Raw genomic sequence first — 19,304 nt, 5'->3', positions numbered from 1 at the left:
AGACTCTAGCGGGCCTCCTGCTGCGCCCGGGTAGGGATCCGGGTCCGGGTCCGGGTCCGGGCGTGCAACCGAAGCCGTCAGTGGCCCCGCTAGCTAAAAAAGGGCAAGCGTCGGCGGCTCGAGCCAGCGTCCGCGGAGCTTCCCAACAGTTCCTAATTCGGGGCTCTCCGTCGGCCCCACCACCTGTTCCCGGCAGCCAATAGGGCCGCGGGGGGCGGCCGGGGCGGAGCGCGGCTACAAAAGGCCACGGACCCCGCGCGCCCGCCCACCCCGCTCCGAGCGCGCACTAGGGGAGGTTCGGAAGGACACGGCCGAGGGCCAGGAACATTCCGCGCGTGGACCAGCCGGGCCGGGGCGATGCTGCGGGTGCGGTGTCTGCGCGGCGGGAGCCGCGGCGCGGAGGCGGTGCACTACATCGGGTCTCGGGTGCGTGCGCCACGGGCCTCATCTGGCCGCCGCGTGACTCGCCCTCGCTCGGCCCTGCGGTCGGCGTGGACCACTCGCTGGCTTCCCGGAGCCGCCGCCTTCCCTCGCTTTCCCCAGCCAGAATTGCACGAAAGTGTCCCTTCTGGTCTCCCTGGGAAGCTCAGCTTCGAAAGCCTTTGCAGGCTCCAGGAGCTGGGCGGTGTCACCCGGGCAGTGGAAGCTTGCGTTGAGGGCCCACCCCTTGGGGTCCACTTGCTGTTTGCGCGTCTGCGGCCTGCTGGCCCACGGCGCAGGGGGCGCCGCCCTCCTCTACCGGACCTCTTTGCGCTTCACCAAGCTTCCCGCTGGGAGCGACCGGGACTCCTCTTAGTAAAAGGGTCAAGCTGGGGAGATTTCTGAAAAAATGCGTGTGGGGTGGATGGATGGGGAGAAGAGGGAAGCAAAGTGGGAAGCGGGGACGGGGAGCGAGCGACCAGATTCACTCCAAGTGTAACATGAGGTCCCGCGTCTGCAGAGGAGTTGGGGCGAGTGCAGCCTGTAAGCAGAGTTGCTACGCACCCCGCCCTCGGCTGCCTAAGGTGCAGACCCTACCCAGCTCCTAGGACTGGAATCGTTCTGACATTCTAGCTTTCCCTCAGCAACTGGTTCCTGAACAGCTGTCACTCTATGTCTTGCTTCTGCCTCCACCCGAGTTACCCTCCTGCCCGCTTCCTAAGGCTTTTAACAGAGCGGGACAGAGATTTGGGGGTTGAGGTTTGCTCAGGGGTCGAGGGATCCTCCCTGCTCTAGATTTTATAGGTCGTGCTTTTTAAAAAAAGCTTTTGAGGTTTTTAGATTTCCTTTTTAGTTGTTTGAATTTGTGCCTGGGTTATTCCTGATCTTGGCCAGGGTACTGTGGACCATCTGTAAAAGAGCAGATGTCAGTGGCTCACTCTCAGAACTGAAGCGCCAAAGAATGTAAAGTGTATGTCAAAGATGAAGAAATTTTGACTTGAACCTAGTTATTTAGAAAGATAAGGTCCTTTTATCTCCCACCTTTTCATTTATAAATAAAATAAAATAAAAAGCCTAATATTGGTAACCTTTGATACTGAAGGGAAAGGAGGTTCTGTCCCCAGCTGGGACTGGCAGGAAGTTACAGAGCAGTTGTTTATGGTTTTTTGAGAGGAGGACTGACCCATCATCTGCAAAAGAGTTGCTTAAGGCTTGAGTGCAGGAATGCATTCTGCGTTAAAGACAGGATTGTATGGTAGCTGGGGACACAGTATTCTTAGGAGTTTTAAAGAGTTACAACAACTAATAGATAAGAAGACAATTTGTAGATAAACAAGAGGGTTAAAAAATTACCTGTAATCCCACTAGCCACCTACTCACTATGAACATCTTGGTTTACGCTGTCCTAAAGGGGTTTAAGTGGCAATGTTATGCTGGGTTTTTACCCCATCTCCACTTCCTCCTCCCCTCAAGTACTGTATAGAGCAACACAATACAATAATCTTTTCTTTGTTCTTGGAAGCTTGGACGAACCTTCACAGGATGGGTGCAGCGAACTTTCCAGAGCACCCAGGCAGCTACGGCTTCCTCCCGGAACTCCTGTGCAGCTGACGACAAGGCTACTGAGCCTCTGCCCAAGGACTGCCCTGTTTCTTCTTACAACGAATGGGACCCCTTAGAGGAAGTGATAGTGGGCAGAGCAGAAAACGCCTGTGTTCCACCATTCACCGTGGAGGTGAAGGTAAGACAAGGCTTATTCACATGTCTGGAAGTTTGTTCCCTCCTCACCTGCTGCTGCTACCCTCTGACTGCTTTCCCTTCTGCTTAATCCGCAGACCTCTCAGTCCAGTGGTTAATTCTCGCACCTGACACCTCTGTGGTATTTGATACCATTTACACCAACCATAATTGCTTCCTTCCTGTAGCTCTTCCCTTGGATTCTGAGAGCTTTTCTGGGAATAATAGTTCTTTTACTGTCCTCAGATCCTCTTCCTTCACGGCCTGTAATGCCGAGGTTGAACAGAATTTCACTTTCAACCCCCTTCTCTTAGCTGTTCTCACAGCTACCCCTCCCACCTCTACTCTGGTCCAGATCTCTGTATTGAACTCCATCCAGATCACCGTGTTAAACTCCTCATGGGATGTTGCCACAGGACTTCAAACTTGGCACATCTGGAGTTCAGTTGCCAGCCACCCTCTTCATTCCTTCCTTTTAATTATTGGCATCCCTGTTTAACAACCTAAAGCACAAAAGAATCAGCTTTAATTTCTCCTTATGTCACATCTTCCACATCCATTCTCCAAGGTTTAACAAGGCTTTTGTCAAAAGGGATCTTGCCTCATCCCTCTGCCTTGCCTTTCCCTAAGGGTTGGGAGCTCATCTGCTGCCTGGACTATTGCAGTTAACTCCTAACTGGTCACTGATACTCACTGTTCTCACCAAACCACCTTCCAGCTGCAATCTAAGTGATTTTTAAAAACTCAAATGTGATTATGTTACTAATCCTTCTTCTTTTCCTCTTCTACTTTGCTGCCCACCGCCCCCTCCCCGCTTTGCTTAGGATAAAGTCCTCGTAGTATTCAAGATCCTTCACAATCTGACTCTTGTCTGCATTTCCAGGATTCCCCATTCCAGTTATTGACTTATTTTAGAGATGTGTTAGTACAGCAGATTAGCAGGTGTTCATTTCTGGTCAAGTCCCTCTCTCCCCTAATATTCCATCCTGGTTTTCAGCAGACTTTATAAGACAACCATATAAGGCAGCTAAACTAGACTACTCACTGTTTCCTCACAAGCCCTGCGTCTTTGCCCCTACCTAAGTCTCTTCCACCCATCTTCCCGTGCCCTTTAGTCTGTAGTTTAAACCTACCACCACCTAGCTTCAGTGACTCCCTTTGGTTCTGATATTTAGAATTTGATGAGAAGATTAATTTATATAACATCCACATGTTTTTAAAAGGCATAGTCTTTTAAAATCTTTCCTTGAAAAGTCCCATCCCCTAACCATTATAAGTGGACAAAATTAAAGTTTAAATTCAGGCAATAATTTTTTATTCTATTTGTCTTTAAAATGATAGACTTTCATATCATGTGATTTTATGGAATCAGAATTCTCAGACATAATTTGAGTTGTCACTTGTTTTATGACTTTAGACTTTGTCATTTCATGGGCTTGTGGAAAGAGTACCATGCTGAAGTCAGGGGTCTGGTATTAATTAGGTGTTTGATAAAAGCTTGATAGCTAGTCTTGGTTAATCAGCTATTCGACCTTGTACAAAATTCCACAAATTTCTGGGCCAGAGTAAAATGAAGATATTAAGAGGTTTACTATCTACCTAACAGGATTAAGGATTAATCTAAAGGTAAAAGGTTACATGTTAAGTATTTTAAAGGTTAAAACTACAACTTATCATAGTTGTATGGATCCATGGTTGTATGGATCTAGTTTGCCAATTACATTCCAAAGGTACTTTGGGATTGTAATAGTTGTAGATATCAGTAACATTAGCCGTGTTGATTTCATTTATTTGTCTTGTTCTTTTGTTTGTTTGTTTGTTTACTCTCTGTCTCTCTTTTACTCTCAGGAAATAATAGTTAATTCTGTTTCATGCCATGTGCTAAGCCTGGTTTTGAGGGAGAAAAAAGTAAATCTAAGACATGCATGGCTCCTAGCAGGCAAGTAGTAGAGAGTGACACATACATTCATCAGTTCCGGGGACAATAAAAGAAAAAACAATATAGCAAACTGTCTCCAGGCAATCAGAGCAGAAGATGTTGGAAGATATAAGTGCTAGAGAAATTTTCAGGAAAGGTATGTGGAACATAATTGTTAGGAAGCATTTTTTAAAGCTCTGTGACTTTATTCTGCAAAATATAGTAAATATTTGCTATCAAATACATTTTTTGTTTTGCTTTTGTCTTTTTTTTTTTTTTTTTATAGAGATGGGGTTTCTCCATGTTGGCCAGGCTGGTCTCAAACTCCTGACCTCAGGTGATCTGCCCACCTCAGCCTCCCAAAGTGCTGGGATTACAGGCGTGAGCAACCGCGCCTGGCCTGCTTTTGTCTTTTTAAAAATAAAGCCCTTGATAAAGGACCTTTTATAAAATACAAGATTAATCAAGATTAGTGTAATATAAGCTTATACATACATTAAATACATTTCTATTGTTATTTTTTAGCCTTCCAAAGACAGTATTTAAAAATTCACTTGGCAAACCTCTGTAAAGGATTTTAGGCTTTGAAAGACTATAGAGGTTCAACGAATGCAGGCATATATTTGCAACAGATTATTAAAAACATCATATGCTGAGCATCTAATATAGTGTTCGTTGTCTTGCAGACAACTTGGTAAATGATTGCTAGCTCATTTAGCAGGGTTATAAAGGAAGTGTAAACCCATTTCTAGATATTTCTTGTAAAATGTATTGTGCCCTGATCATTTGGACTTTGTCCAACCTTTGTCAGATTATAAACTCTACAAGAAAAATTCACATTTGTTCAAATAACTTTTGCCTCCTAGGAAAGTTTAATTTACCAAGGCAAGCTTCACTCTGCACAAATAGTCACAGAGGGAGGATACTTTGGAATGAGTCTGGCAAGACAGTGTAACTCTGCATCTCCTATAACCCAGTGTTAAATTTTCAAAGGCTTCTTGTCCCTAGTGGATTGTAGGAGATGTGCCTGGCATGAGAAAGAGTAAGTGGTGAATGGATAAGTAGTACCAGCATGTGTCTGAGAGGAATATAAAGAGTCATTATTATCCTCTCTCTGGTTGCTGTTGCAGAAATTCGTAGGAGTAGAAAACAGTGGAGTGCTTTTATTTTGTTTTTTGAAAGGGTAGCTTGGTCTTTAAAAATGTTTAATGCTGATAACATTTTTCATAGGCCAGAAATTCAGTTTGCTGTTTGCCTACAGATCTTTAAAGTAAAAGAACTAATTAAGGCCGGGTGCGGTGGCTGACGCCTGTAATACCAGCAGTTCAGGAGGCCCAGGTGGGCAGATCACGAGGTCAAAAGATCAAGACCATCCTGGCCAACATGGTGAAACCCTGTCTCTACTAAAAATACAAAAATTAGCTGGGCGTGGTGGCTTGTGCCTGTAGTCCCAGCTACTCGGGAGGCTGAGGCAGAATTGCTTGAACCCAGGAGGTGGAACTTGCAGTGAAATCATGCCACTGCACTCCAGACTGACAACAGAGTGAGACTCCATCTCAAAAAATATGTATATGGGGGATAGGGAAGGGATAGCAGTGGGTGAGGGGCTAGGGGAGGGATAGCATTAGGAGAATTACCTAATGTAGATGATGGGGTGATGGATGCAGCAAAACCACCACAGCACATGTATACCTATGTAACAAACCTGCACATTATGCACATGGACCCCAGAACTTAAAGTATTTAAAAAAAAGAATTAAAAAATAATAATAATTAACAAGTCAGACCCCAGGGGTCAGCAAACTTTGTCTATCAGATAAGTAATTTAGGCTTTGCGGACTATGGGTCTTTGTTGCAACCAGTCAACTCTCAACTGTGTCATTGTAGTGCAAAAGTAGCCATATAGACAGTATGTAAACAAATGAATGTGCTGTGTTCCCATGAAACTTTATTTACAAAAACAATCAGTAGGCCAAGTTTGGCCCTTGGACCCTTGTTTACCAACTTCTATTTAAGAGTTTCACTGGCATCATTCAGTTTTTCTAAAGACGTGTTTCTTGGCTTATTCCTTATTCACCAAGCTGGGTTCCAGTGTACCTGATGTGAACCTGGATATTGAACTAACAAGAGACAAGTCTACTTTCATATATTTCATATTTATCAGACTGAGATAAATATGGAAGTAGAGACACAAAATCTAGAAAAGATACTGTCTTTGACATTAAAGAGCAAAACATCTAGATATTTGGTTAGTCTTGATGAAGAAAAGCCAGTGGGACAATTTGAACCTGTTAAGCAATTCCATTCTTAAAAGTTTTTACATATCTAGTTAGAAGTGTTCAAACCAGCATAACATGGCCAAGTCCCATGGTGTATTAGGGACACTATTCGAGTAAGAGTCAGAGCACTTGAGTTCTAGTCCTGCTTGTCCAGATAGTTAGCAAGCATGTGACCTCCCAGAGCCTCTTTCCTTATATGTGAAATAAGCACATGAGAAATTGCCCTGCTTCTTTGATGGGATAGCTGGGAGACCAAATAAGAATATCCAGCTAAAGTAGACACACTCTGACACACTTGAGCCCATAACCAAGTTTTACACCTTTCTGGTACTTACTGCTTTCTGAAGTTATCTGATTTATGGTAGAGCCCCTTATATCTGACATGATCAGGACTAATAGTTGTCAGTTCATCAATTATAAAAAGAAACATTTTTTAAATACCTGCTTTAAACATTTTTAAACAAAAATTTAAATTTAAAACATTTTTAACTTGTATCAATGTATGTTGCTTTGCTAATCTTTTGATGAAGATTTAAGGTTTTTTCATAGAGTTTGGATTCTCTGATTGGAGTTCTGCTTCAACTAGCTTGAAAAATGGGAAGATACATCATGTACATTTCTCAATGTATTTATGCAGATTGCAAACTTAGACTATGCAAAACAATCTGAATGGATAATCTTTCTAGAGTTTTACATTTTTGAAAACCAATATTTTGGCCAGGTGCGGTGGCTCACACTTGTAATCCCAGCGCTTTGGGAGGCTGAGGCAGGTGGATCATGAGGTCAGGAGTTCGAGACCAGCCTGGCCAACATGGTGAAATCCCATCTCTACTAAAAATATAAAAAGTTAGCCAGGCATGGTGGCAGGGGCCTGTAATCCTAGCTACTCAGGAGAGTGAGACAGGAAAATCGCTTGAACTTGGGAGGCAGTGGTTGCAGTGAGCTAAGATCACACTACTGCACTCCATCCTGGGCAGCAGAGTGAGACTCATCTAAAAAAAAGAAAAAAAAAAAAAGAAGAAAAGAAAACCATTATTTTACAGCTGTTGCATCTACCCTAATTCAAGAATAATTTTTAGCAAATTGATCCTTTTTAAAGCATTCACCTGTTTTCTGTTTGGTTGTCTTTTAAAATACGTATAGCCCTAGAAACTTTCTAAATTTTTTTTTCAGTTACTAAAAATTTGTGACTTTGCATATCAGATCACTTTCTTCTATGACAAAAAGACCTGAAGAGATGTGAAAGCCAAATGGATTAGAAAGAAGAGAGGTGTGGTTGGCATGAGGCATATTGACAGGGAAGTACTAAAGGCAGACTTGCATTATCACACAATTTTGTCAAGTGCTAATTCTGTTGAATGGGAAAATCAATACTGGTTTTCGTTTGTTTTTTTGAGATGCAGTCTCACTCTGTTGCCCAGGCTGGAGTGCAGTGGCGTGGTCTTGGCTTACTGCAACCTCTGCCTCCTGGGTTCAAGCAGTTCTCCTGCCTCACCCTCTGAAGTAGCTACAACTACAGGCATGTGCCACCATGCCCAGCTAATTTTTGAATTTTTGGTAGAGATGGGGTTTTGCCGCGTTGGCCAGGCTGGTCTTGAACTCCTGACCTCGAGCAGTCTGCCCACCTCAGCCTCCCAAAGTACTGGGATTACAGGCTGAGCCACCATCCCTGGCCAATAATGGGGCTTTAAGAGAAATAAAGCATATTTGAAAGTATGTTCCTGATATTAACAGGACAAACTATCTTTTTGTCCCCCCTCACAAAATACCTGAGGTGCTGTTTTCCAGACAATTCCAAGATGCATAGGTAGCCATGGCTTTGGCTTAGTATAAGTGCTTTTATTCTCTTATGCTAGTTTGTGTGTTCTCTTGTTTCATTTCATTAAGGCTCTCTAACGGAAGTGCTATGTCCTGTTTTGTCTGCAAAACATGGTAAAAAAAACTGACCAAGAGGATTCCAAGCCTGTCTGAAGGTAAACGTGCTGTTAGTGGTTGGGCATGAGATCTCAGGCAGAAGGAGCCAAAAGGCCTCAAAATATCAAGATATTTCAGAGTTCTTCATTTAACAGATACTGAGTATCTCCCCAGAGAGAGCTCATGTGCTCAGTGCTAGGGATCAACACTGAACACGACATGGTTTTAGTCTCAATTCCCATACCTTATACAAAGAGCTGTTCACTGCCTATGAACCTATCCTGAGCTGTATTTTTCTCCTGTAAGTATTGCATTTATTTGTTTCTACTTCCAGGCCAACACATATGAAAAGTACTGGTCATTTTACCAGAAGCATGGAGGGCATTATTTTCCCAAAGATCATTTGAAAAAGGCTGTAGCTGAAATTGAAGAAATGTGCAATATTTTAAAAATGGAAGGAGTGACAGTGAGGAGGCCTGACCCCATTGACTGGTCACTGAAGTATAAAACTCCTGATTTTGAGTCTACGGGTAAGTGATGTCACATAACTAAACTGCCAGCGTCTGAGTTTTCAATGTCTTTCTTAATGTGTAAGGGGAAAACTCCAAAAAATTTCTTGGAGATGTCCTTTGGTTTGCTAGTTCTTGAAAACTTTAAAGATTTATTTCGGAATGGTTTGGTCCATGTTGATATGATTAAGATGTACACAGTCTAAATTCTATTTCATCTAGTGGAATCTCCTTGAAAGAACAATTTTTCCTAAACTTTATAGTCATTTCCTTACATAAGAACAGTGGATTCATTTAATTTTATGCAAGAACAGAAATTTAAAGGGGAATAGAAACATTTGCATTTTATTTTTAGCTGACATTGCTGTATGACTGTTCTTGTGCCTTAGGTCACTGTTCTAATTTCTAGCTTTAGATTGATCCTTGGCTCAAATTTTATCTTGTGATACTGATAGACCTTTAAGAGCTCTGTTTCTGTATAGCAAGACAGGAGCTTACAAATGGTGAAAGCTTGATGGTTCAAGATCTCTTTATACAAGGACTTTATTCCTTCACTTTTTTCCTTTTTTTGGCTTCCCCACCACCACACAGAATTCATGTTAGCAATCTAGTGTGTATGATTCAAATTTTTTGCCATTTTCATATATACATATACACATGTATTTTTAGTAATTTTTTAACAAAAAAAGAGGTCATATTATATAGACTTTTTTTTTCGAGACAGAGTCTCTCTCTGTGACCCAAGCTGGAGTGCAGGGGCATGATCTCTCCTCACTGCAGCCTTTGCCTACTGGTTCAAGAGATTCTCCTGCCTCAGTCTCCTGAGTAGCTAGGATTATAGGCACGTCCACCATGGCCAGCTAATTTTTTTTGTATCCTTTTAGTAGAGATGGGCTTTCACCATGTTGGCCGGGCTGGTCTCGAACTCCTAACCAGCCCAGTCAGGATCAAGTCATCTGTCTGCCTTGGCCTCCCAAAGTGCTGGGATTACAGGCATGTGCCACTGTGCCTGTCCCTATATAGACCTTTTTTGTTTTGGAAATTAACACTACTGAAGTTGTCATGGAATTTTTTGGTCTGACAGGTTTATACAGTGCAATGCCTCGAGACATCCTGATAGTTGTAGGCAATGAGATTATTGAGGCTCCCATGGCATGGCGTGCACGCTTCTTTGAGTACCGAGCATACCGGTCAATTATCAAAGACTACTTCCACCGTGGTGCCAAGTGGACAACAGCTCCTAAGCCCACAATGGCTGATGAGCTTTATGACCAGGTGAGTCCCTAATTATAGCTAGCTTATTACTAGTTTTTCTAAATGATCCACAAAGAATAAGATAATCTGATACCTTGTCTATATTATACATTTTGGAAACAGAAAACACCATCTTATTTTTTGAAAGTGATTGATTTATGATGAATATGATAAGAGTAAATGATCCTATGATAATAATAATAATAATAGCTAACATTTTTTGGTGCTTTCTTTGTTCTGGGTCCTGGGTTAAACCCTTTATTTACATCCTCAATCCTGTTTTTTTTTTTTTTCACAACAACCCTAAGGATACTGTAGTATTATTCCATTAGAGGGGGAAAAACTCGCCTGCAAGTGTACCACTATTCACCAGAAGAGCCACTAGACTGAAGTTCACTTTCTTCTTCTAGAAAAAAGAACCTGGTCCACAGGCCAAATTCACAGTAAAATGAAATATATGTTCCTTATTAAATAAGTTACCATTTGATCTTTTATAGAAAAAAATTTAAAAATCAAAATTGCTTCTAGGGGCTTAAAGACAGAAATAAATAATAAATTAATTTTGCTACTCCCAATCAAATTTGGCAGGGGAAACATGGCATCTCAATTTATGGTATGAGTTAGGCTCAGGACCAAATTCCTTTTCTAAAAGAACAGAATGACTTCATCCAGTTGACTTTCCATATGGGTCATGGAATATTTTCAGAATCAGATACTGCCTCACCACTTTTTTTCCTGAGTACATAGTCCCCTCTCATCCTTAGGGGATACATTCCAGCCCCTCAGTTGATGCTGTTACTCAACTCCATATATTTTGTTTTTTCCTATACATACATACCTATGATAAAGTTTGATTTACAAATTAAGCACAGTAAGAGACTAACAACAATAATTAATAATAAAATGGAACAATTATGTAAATGTATTTTATAAAAGTTAGGTGAGTGTGGTCTCTCTGTTTCTCTCAAAATATCTTAATATTTTGGGGTGACACTTGACTGTGGGTAACTGAAAGCATGGAAAATGAAATCATGTATAAAGGAGGACTACTGTAACAGGAAATTACGCAAAGCCTAGTTTCTTGTTTTATTGTTGTTTTGGTTTATTTATCATGGACCTGTTTTTTTCCCAGGCATGTTTTAGTCTAGAACTGAGTACTAGTATTTTGGGAAAGAATGTTAAACTAATTTTTTTAGTACTGTATGCCTTATAAATAATTTTCCGAAGATCCAATGCATTGAGCGTGTTTATTCTTGTTCCAATTAGGCTTATCCCATCCACTCTGTAGAAGACAGACACAAATTGGCTGCTCAGGGAAAATTTGTGACAACTGAGTTTGAGCCATGCTTTGATGCTGCTGACTTCATTCGAGCTGGAAGAGATATTTTTGCACAGAGAAGCCAGGTTAATGCAGGCTGCCTCTGAAATTTCACACTATATTATTGTATTCTTTATTTCTAAATTAAAATATTTCATCCAAAATTTTTTCACTTTGAATATTTTTAGTTTTCTAGACATAGAACCAAGTATTTATAGATTGTATCTCTTTCTTTTGTTTTCAGGTTACAAACTACCTAGGCATTGAATGGATGCGTAGGCATCTTGCTCCAGACTACAGAGTGCATATCATCTCCTTTAAAGACCCCAATCCCATGCATATTGATGCCACCTTCAACATCATTGGACCTGGTCTTGTGCTTTCCAACCCTGACCGACCATGTCACCAGGTAAGAGATTTCCTGGGACTCTGGAAAAGCAACAGAATCTAGTAACTAAAATAATTGCCACTGTTTTTTGTTTGTTTGTTTGTTTTTTAAGACAGTCTCGCTCTTTCACCCAGGCTGGAGTGCAGTGGCGTGATCTCTGCTCACTGCACCCTCTGTCTCCCAGGTTCAACTGATTTCCCCAGCCTCAGGTCCCCAGTAGCTGGGACTACAGGCGTGCACCACCGTGTCCAGCTAATTTTTTTTTTTTTTTGTATTTTTAGTAGAGACGGGGTTTCACCATGTTGGCCAAGCTGGTCTCAGACTCCTGACCTCAGGTGATCTGCCCGCCTCGGCCTCCCAAAGTGCTGGGATTACAGATGTGAGCCACTGCCCCTGGCCAATAATTGACACTTTTATTTTAAGCACTTCCATGATTCCTAATGGTTCTCAATGACAGATTCAGCAATACTCAACATTATTATGATCAAACATTGGATTCCCTATGGTTTGTTTATTACAAGATGTCCAATATGCAGAAATATACATAGTTGACACAATAATTAGTATGGGATCATCAGACCTTGGCTGCTTGCTACTGTGAAAGCTTCCAGTTTGTACATATGTATTTTTATCAAACAGGGTGGTATTATCCCATAACTTGCAGTAATGGTTCCACAGCAGTGAACTGTAGACAAGATGATCCCCACATGGCCAGGGCAATGCCACTGGGCAATGGTTGTCTTCCCTCTACAGTGGGTTAGGCTCCCATTGGCCAACCCTGCTCTGTAGGGAGAAGCAGAGCCACTGCACAGCAGCTGGTCTGTCTCCTTCACCTGCAGCCTCCTACTTTCTGTCCACAGCTCCCTAATTCCAGTTAGGTGGTGAGTGATTTTCTGTTATTTGCAAGGCTGTAGTACAACTTTGAAAAACCACTATTATACTGTTCATTTCTGTTTTTTATTTTTAGATCTAATGGCCACCCTTTCTTATTCATTTCATTTTATTATTTATTCATACAGTAAGTGGGTGTGTGAACACAGGGATGGCTGAGTTGTAAAGGTCACTAAGAACAATACAGTTCTTTGAGAATGTATAGTTAACATCTGTCTTTATACCATGATCTTAGATTCAAAGTGATGGGCAAGGAAATAGAAGGACTGTGGGTTTGACATACTCACATTTTTGTTTTCTTGTAACTAAACAGGAAATTTTTTCAATTTTTAAAATGAGAATTTCTTAAGGAAAGTATCTTTGGTATTTTAAGTCTCTGAAACCTGAGAAAAGCATAAGACTATCTTTAAAAGCTTTAACATTTCTGTTACTTTTCAACTTTAATTTGGGGATTTTATGTACATTTTTAATTAGTATTCAGACAAAATCATCAAATGTTTAGAAATTTTAATTTATTTATTTTGGAAGCTGAGAAGACAGCTTCTCAAAAATAATTATTAATGATAAGGGCTATTAGAGACTAAGAATAATAATAGTATATGTGGATTTAAGGATTTTGGGTTTTTTTTTTTTTTTTTTGGTCTTACAGATTGATCTTTTCAAGAAAGCAGGATGGACTATCATTACTCCTCCAATACCAGTCATCCCAGATGGTATGTTTACTTTCATACACTGTTAAACTAAAATGATTACTTTAGTGACCAAGGATCTTTTGCCTATAGAGAGCAAATGTTAGCAGCTTAGAGAAAGTGTTTCCTCAGTAAAGTGTGAAGTGGTGCTTTGGATTATGAGCATCAGAACAAGGCTGGGACTTGTGTTTGCAAGTTTTTCTTCCATAGATAATGAAGTGAGGAGAAGACAGAATAGAACAACATCACATAAAGCAAGATATGACTTTTTTTTTTGAGACAGTGTCTTGCTCTGTTGCCCAGGCTTGAGTGCAGTTGTGCAGTTACACCTCACTGTAGCCTTAGACTCCTGGGCTCAAGTGATCTTTCCCCTTCAACTTCCTAAGTAGCTGGGACTACAAGTGCAGGCCACTATGCCCAGCAAGTTGTTTTTTTATTTGTAGAGCTGGCGTCTTGCTATGTTGCCCACTGAGACACCATATCTGGGCAATAGTCTCAAACTCCTGGGCTCAAGGGATTGTCCTACCTCAGCCTCCCATAGTGCTAGGATTACACCATGCCTAACCAAGATAGGACTTTTAAAAGAAAACAGGGTAAAATTCAAATGTACAATGAGTATGGATAGATTCATACCGTTTGTAGATAAATTGTTTTAAGATTAAAAGAAGTGTTCACGTGGAAAGTGAACTACTGAAAGAATTGAGCTGTCACTTTAATATTCTTCACTTGTAAATCCTTGCTTTAAACAGAAATGACAGCAGACATGGTTTAACAGTTGTGCTGTTTTTAGATCATCCACTCTGGATGTCATCCAAATGGCTTTCCATGAATGTCTTAATGCTAGATGAAAAACGTGTTATGGTGGATGCCAATGAAGTTCCAATTCAAAAGATGTTTGAAAAGCTGGGTATGTACAACAAATGAAACATGTTGTCATACATGAAAATATTAAATGAGAATCACTAAAGAAATGACATGATAGGTTTGATATATTGTTTATCTAATTTGATTCCTTTTAGAGGCACCAAGTTATTGTTTAACAGAAGGTCAGTATTTTTGTTTTCTTTTTTTTTTTAATTGAGATGGAGTTTCGCTCTTGTTACCCAGGCTGGAGGGCAATGGCGCCATCTCCGCTCACCGCAACCTCTGCCTCCTGGGCTCAGGTAATTCTCCTGCCTCAGCCTCCTGAGTAGCTGGGATTACAGGCACGTGCCACCGTGCCCAGCTAATTTTTTGTATTTTTAGTAGAGACGGGGTTTCACCATGTTGACCAGGATGGTCTCGATCTCTTGACCTCGTGATCCACCCACCTCGGCCTCCCAAAGTGCTGGGATTACAGGCGTGAGCCACAGCGCCCAGCCAAGTATTTTTGTTTTCAACATGAGTAGCCCCAAAAAGTTGGAGATGCATCGGAGCTCCTGAGACACTCCTTTAGCAATAAGTTTATCAATCTTATATGACTTAGCCAATCTCCTGGTGCCCATGTGTGGAAAACCACCCCTTTGAAGATGAGCAGATAGCGTAGTCAGCCCTTCTTCAAATAAGAAAGCATGTGGGTCCTTTAAAACCAACTTGTCATCACATACTTTAAAGGACTCATGGGGTACAGATACAGAAGTGACTTTTATGTGTGATAAGCATAGTTAACAAAGTAGTGAAGTGCAATAAAGGGTGTTATAAGTCATTCAGTTTTGAACTGAAGAGGAGGACTGGGTTTTAAAGTAGAAGTTTACTTATCCTGATATTCAAAATTTGGACCAATGATTCCAGTACTATTGAGAAAAATGTTGAAGGAAGGGATTTTCATATGAGCTATTATAAAGGGGTGTGTGTGTGTGTGTGTGTATGTATTTTTTTTTTTTTTTGAGACAGCTCTGTCGCCCAGGCTGGAGTGCGGTGGGGCCACCTCGACTCACTGCAACCTACGCTTGCTGGGTTCAAGCCATTCTCCTGTCTCAGCTTCCTGAGTAGCTAGGATTACAGGCACACACCACCATGCCTGGCCCATTTTTGTATTTTTAGTAGAGATGGGGTTTCCCCATGTTGGCCAGGCTGGTCTTGAACTCCTGACCTCACTTCTGCCTCCCAAAGTGCTGGGATTACAGGCCTGAGCCACCAGGCCCATCCAGGAAAGTCCTTCTGAATGACTCATGCCGTCTTCTTCTCCTTTGCTATACCAATGGATCCTTTAGTGACTTTGTATCTTATCCCCCTCTTAAAACAATTAGTTCCTTGAGGAAGAAGAATAGATTTTCTTTTTAAAACCCTACTATGTCTAACACAACAGATACTTCTGAAATACTGTTGGTTAAATAGGCCAGTCACATCACAGCCTTGTCATTACAGATGGTACCAGATTAAACTGACTGTTGGATTTGCTTTTGTACCTGTATAACTATACAAACCCAGATATTAAAATACCAGCTCTCTTCCATTGTTTCCTTAAGGTGGCCTGCTGAAATTAATCTGTATCAGATAAACTCTCCTTATATGTGAATATGTAAAGTCAGTGTTTCAGGTCAGCTAAATTATGTTTTGCCTACTAAATTAACATGGTAAAATTAGAAACAGTCTGACAAAGTAGTTAATGTATAATTCTAAAAGGCCTTGAGATTTTAGTACTTGACCATTTTGAACATTTGGTAGGTATATCTACTCAGTCTATTGACTTGTGTATAGTTAATAGAAGAAAACTGCAGAGTCTCTGTTGACTTTTGGAGAAGATTTTATATTAGCAGATGAAATATATTTGGTAAAAATAAAATTGGAGGAGAAAAGACTAATCTGGATTGGGTATCCATAAAGATTAGAACCACAGGATTCCTCCAACTCTGTAGGCCCAGTTTCTCTAGGAGAAGCTTCATGTTAGTCCTTCTCACTGACCTCATCTCTCTTTCAATGCAGGTATCAGTACCATTAAGGTTAATATTCGTAACGCCAATTCCCTGGGAGGAGGCTTCCACTGCTGGACCTGCGATGTCCGGCGCCGAGGCACCCTACAGTCCTACTTGGACTGAACAGGTCCGATGGAGCTTGTGGCTGGCCTCAGATACACCTAAGAAGCTTGGGGCAAGGTTCATTCTCCTGCTTTAAAAAGCGCATGAACTGTAGTGCTTTAAACAATCATCTCCTTAACAGGGGTTGTAAGCCTGGTTTGTTTTTATTACTTTTCTTTGACATAAAGAAAATAACTTCTGCTAGGTATTACTGTCTACTCCTAAAGTCATTTACTGTTTGGCTTCAAGTATAAAATTTGGTGAATGTGTACCAACACAAAAATTAGTCACCTGAGTAATTTGGGCACTAATAATTAACCATCTACCTCTGTTTTTAATTTTCTTTCCAAAAGGCAGCTTGAAATGTTGGTTCTAATCTTAATTTTTTTCTCTTCTATAGACTTGAGAATGTTTTTTTTTTTTTTCCAAATGAGAGGCTTAGAATGTACACAGATCCTAAATAGAATCAGATAATCTCTTTTTTCTCTAAAGGAGAGAAAGACTTAGAACATACATAGATCTGAAGTAGAACCACATAATTGTCTCTTTTTCTAATAAGGAATTTGGGTAATTTTTAATTTTTTGTTTTTTAAAAAATAACCTAGACTATGCAAAACATCAAAGTGAATTTTCCATGAATGTTTTTAATATTCTCATCTCAACATTGTGATATATGCTACTAAAAACCTTTTCATATGCATCTTACCTCATTTCAAGTGAATTATTTTAATCTTTTCCTCTCTTTCCAAAAATTTACAGGAAAGTTTAGTGTAATTGGACTTTGCTATCAGTTCCCATCCTTAAGTTTTGCTATTCAATATCTGATAGACACTGCATCTTTGGTAATCTAAGATTTGTTTACAAATGTGCAAATTATTTAGAGCATAGACTTTAAAAGCATTAAAAAAAAAACTAATGGAGGTAAAACCTATATGCAATGCAAAATAATTTTAGTGTTGATATTGTATGTGTATTTTTATTCTAATAAACTTTTGTGTTCCAGATTGAATTTGGCATTGGTCTAGTCATTTTGGTATAAGTAAATTATAGGAATGTGACTCTTGGGACAGAATTCTAATTCTCTGAAATAATCAACATATTCATCACAAAAGTAAACCTAATACTTACATTCAGAAATGCTTAGCAAAGTTAGATTTTAGCTTGTTTATTAGTTCATTCATTCATTCAAAAATATTTGAATATCTTCTGAGTATAAGGGAGAAATCCCAGGCCCCGGAAAGGAAGACTCTCTGTTCTTAAGTTGAAGAATGTTTCTTTTTTGTGAAAAATCTGCATAGAATATGTACTTTGAAATGAGTTACAGGTTCCAACCATACCTTTACTAATGCCTTTAACTCCTTTGCATCCTGGTGTCCTTTTACGTCCATTGCAGAAACACCTGTTAGTCCTACACATGGACTGAATCCTGCTTGAGAAATCTATACAGTTGTGTGGGTTGGTGCACATTAGGGTATATATTCACAGGCCTAAATACTACCCAGCATTTCTGTTTCACAGCCCTCTGCGTCCTCCTCAGTAGCTATTCCAAACCATCACTACTTTTTCTCAGCTGATCATATTGTTGCATTTTCCCCAGAGGAAATAGAGACCATCAGGCATTAGTTCCTTCAGTTTACAATCCCCAGTAGATTTATACACATTTGTATATTCTGGTTAGTTTTCTTCTTTCCTTTACAGTAAGTAGTTCTGCCTTATCCTCAGGGGATATGTTCTAAGACCCCAAGTGAATGCTTGAAACCATGGGTAGTACCAAACCCTATATATACTGTGCCTTTTCTTATACACGCAGACCTATGATAAATTTTAATATTAAGTTAATCTGGTGCAACACATTGCTGTCAGAACACATTTTCTGTTCATGTCTTACAAACAAAAATATAATGCCTTTTCCTTTTTAACTAAGCACTTATCAACACACTGTGGCCATAACTTTTGCCATGTGTAGTGCGACAGCAAACCTAGCATGAATTTCTTTTCCTTTATCACAACTTCACAGATAGGAGATTCGTTCTTACCATGAATCTCAGCAACCTCAACATACAACTTTTTTATTTTCTTGTTGAGAACTTTCACTTTTCACTTAAAGAAAGCCACTTAGGCTTTTCTTTGGTATGTCCAAATTGTCAGCATCAAGACTTGCATTTGGGGTCATTATTAACTAAAATAAGGTTACTTGAATATAAGGCCTGTGATCTTCTAACGAGATGGCTACAAAATGACTGGAAATGACTGAAGGGCAGGTGACATATACCGTGCCATATGCTAAATGGGGGAGGATTCATTCCCAGGTGGAGGGAGTGGAGTGGGCCAGTGCAAGATTTCATCATGCAGCTCAGAACAGCATGCAATTTAAAACTTATGAATAATTTATTTCTGGAATTTTCCATTTAATATTTTTGGACCATGGTTGACCACTGGTAACAAACTGCAGAAAGTGAAACTTTGGATGAAGGGACTACTATACTACCTAAGCTGCCAGAGAGAATAATCAGGTCTTCATCTCATTGCATGCATTTGCTTCTCAACCCTGTATAAAGGGTCACTTCTCTCCCTGCTGTAGAAAAACAGGTGAACCTTCTGAGCAAGTCTAATCCACACAATCGTCCTTTGATCCTAATCTTTCTCATTTTTCAGAATTTGCTACACCAATGACCATTTTTCTTGTAACTCCAGCACCACCACTGCTCTGTGTGTGAGGGAGCTTTCCCCCTTCAGAAAAGAGTCATGCTCAAAACAATCCACAGTGCAGTCTATATCCCTGATCCATGATCAAGGCCTTATAATGACAAAATGATCACTCCTAGTCTGAGAACTACCACTTGTCTTACAATATCATAGAATCAAATGGATAATCAAAATTATATACAGATTCCACATATTTTTAATAACCAGTTTGTTTGGACTTACACAGATAGCTGAACCAACCAATAATTCTAGCATAAGCTTTCTCATATATTTGAACTAACTTTA

General features: G+C 40.2%; 1 protein-coding gene across 2 annotated transcripts; it reads left to right on the top strand.

Annotated features, from left to right (window-relative positions):
- Nucleotides 1-267: 267 nt before the first annotated feature.
- On the top strand, nucleotides 268-17,322 carry GATM (glycine amidinotransferase). Of its 2 annotated transcripts, none has more exons than XM_002753420.7 (9): nucleotides 268-426; nucleotides 1,943-2,161; nucleotides 8,603-8,798; nucleotides 9,862-10,052; nucleotides 11,298-11,435; nucleotides 11,594-11,758; nucleotides 13,278-13,341; nucleotides 14,108-14,224; nucleotides 16,222-17,322. In XM_002753420.7, the coding sequence occupies exons 1-9, from the start codon at nucleotides 358-360 to the stop codon at nucleotides 16,332-16,334; spliced, it is 1,272 nt and encodes a 423-aa protein (XP_002753466.1). In that variant the 5' UTR covers nucleotides 268-357; the 3' UTR covers nucleotides 16,335-17,322. The 2 variants fall into 2 exon arrangements, with proteins under 2 accessions (XP_002753466.1, XP_009003625.1); XM_009005377.5 differs by having other exon boundaries at nucleotides 14,093-14,224.
- The last annotated feature ends 1,982 nt before the right edge of the window (nucleotides 17,323-19,304 follow it).

This window comes from Callithrix jacchus, chromosome 8 (genome assembly GCF_049354715.1).
Source record: "Callithrix jacchus isolate 240 chromosome 8, calJac240_pri, whole genome shotgun sequence".
NCBI classification, from domain to species: domain Eukaryota; kingdom Metazoa; phylum Chordata; class Mammalia; order Primates; family Cebidae; genus Callithrix; species Callithrix jacchus.
The sequence above is the reverse complement of the archived record's forward strand: the minus strand, read 5'-3'. Positions and strand labels throughout refer to the sequence as shown.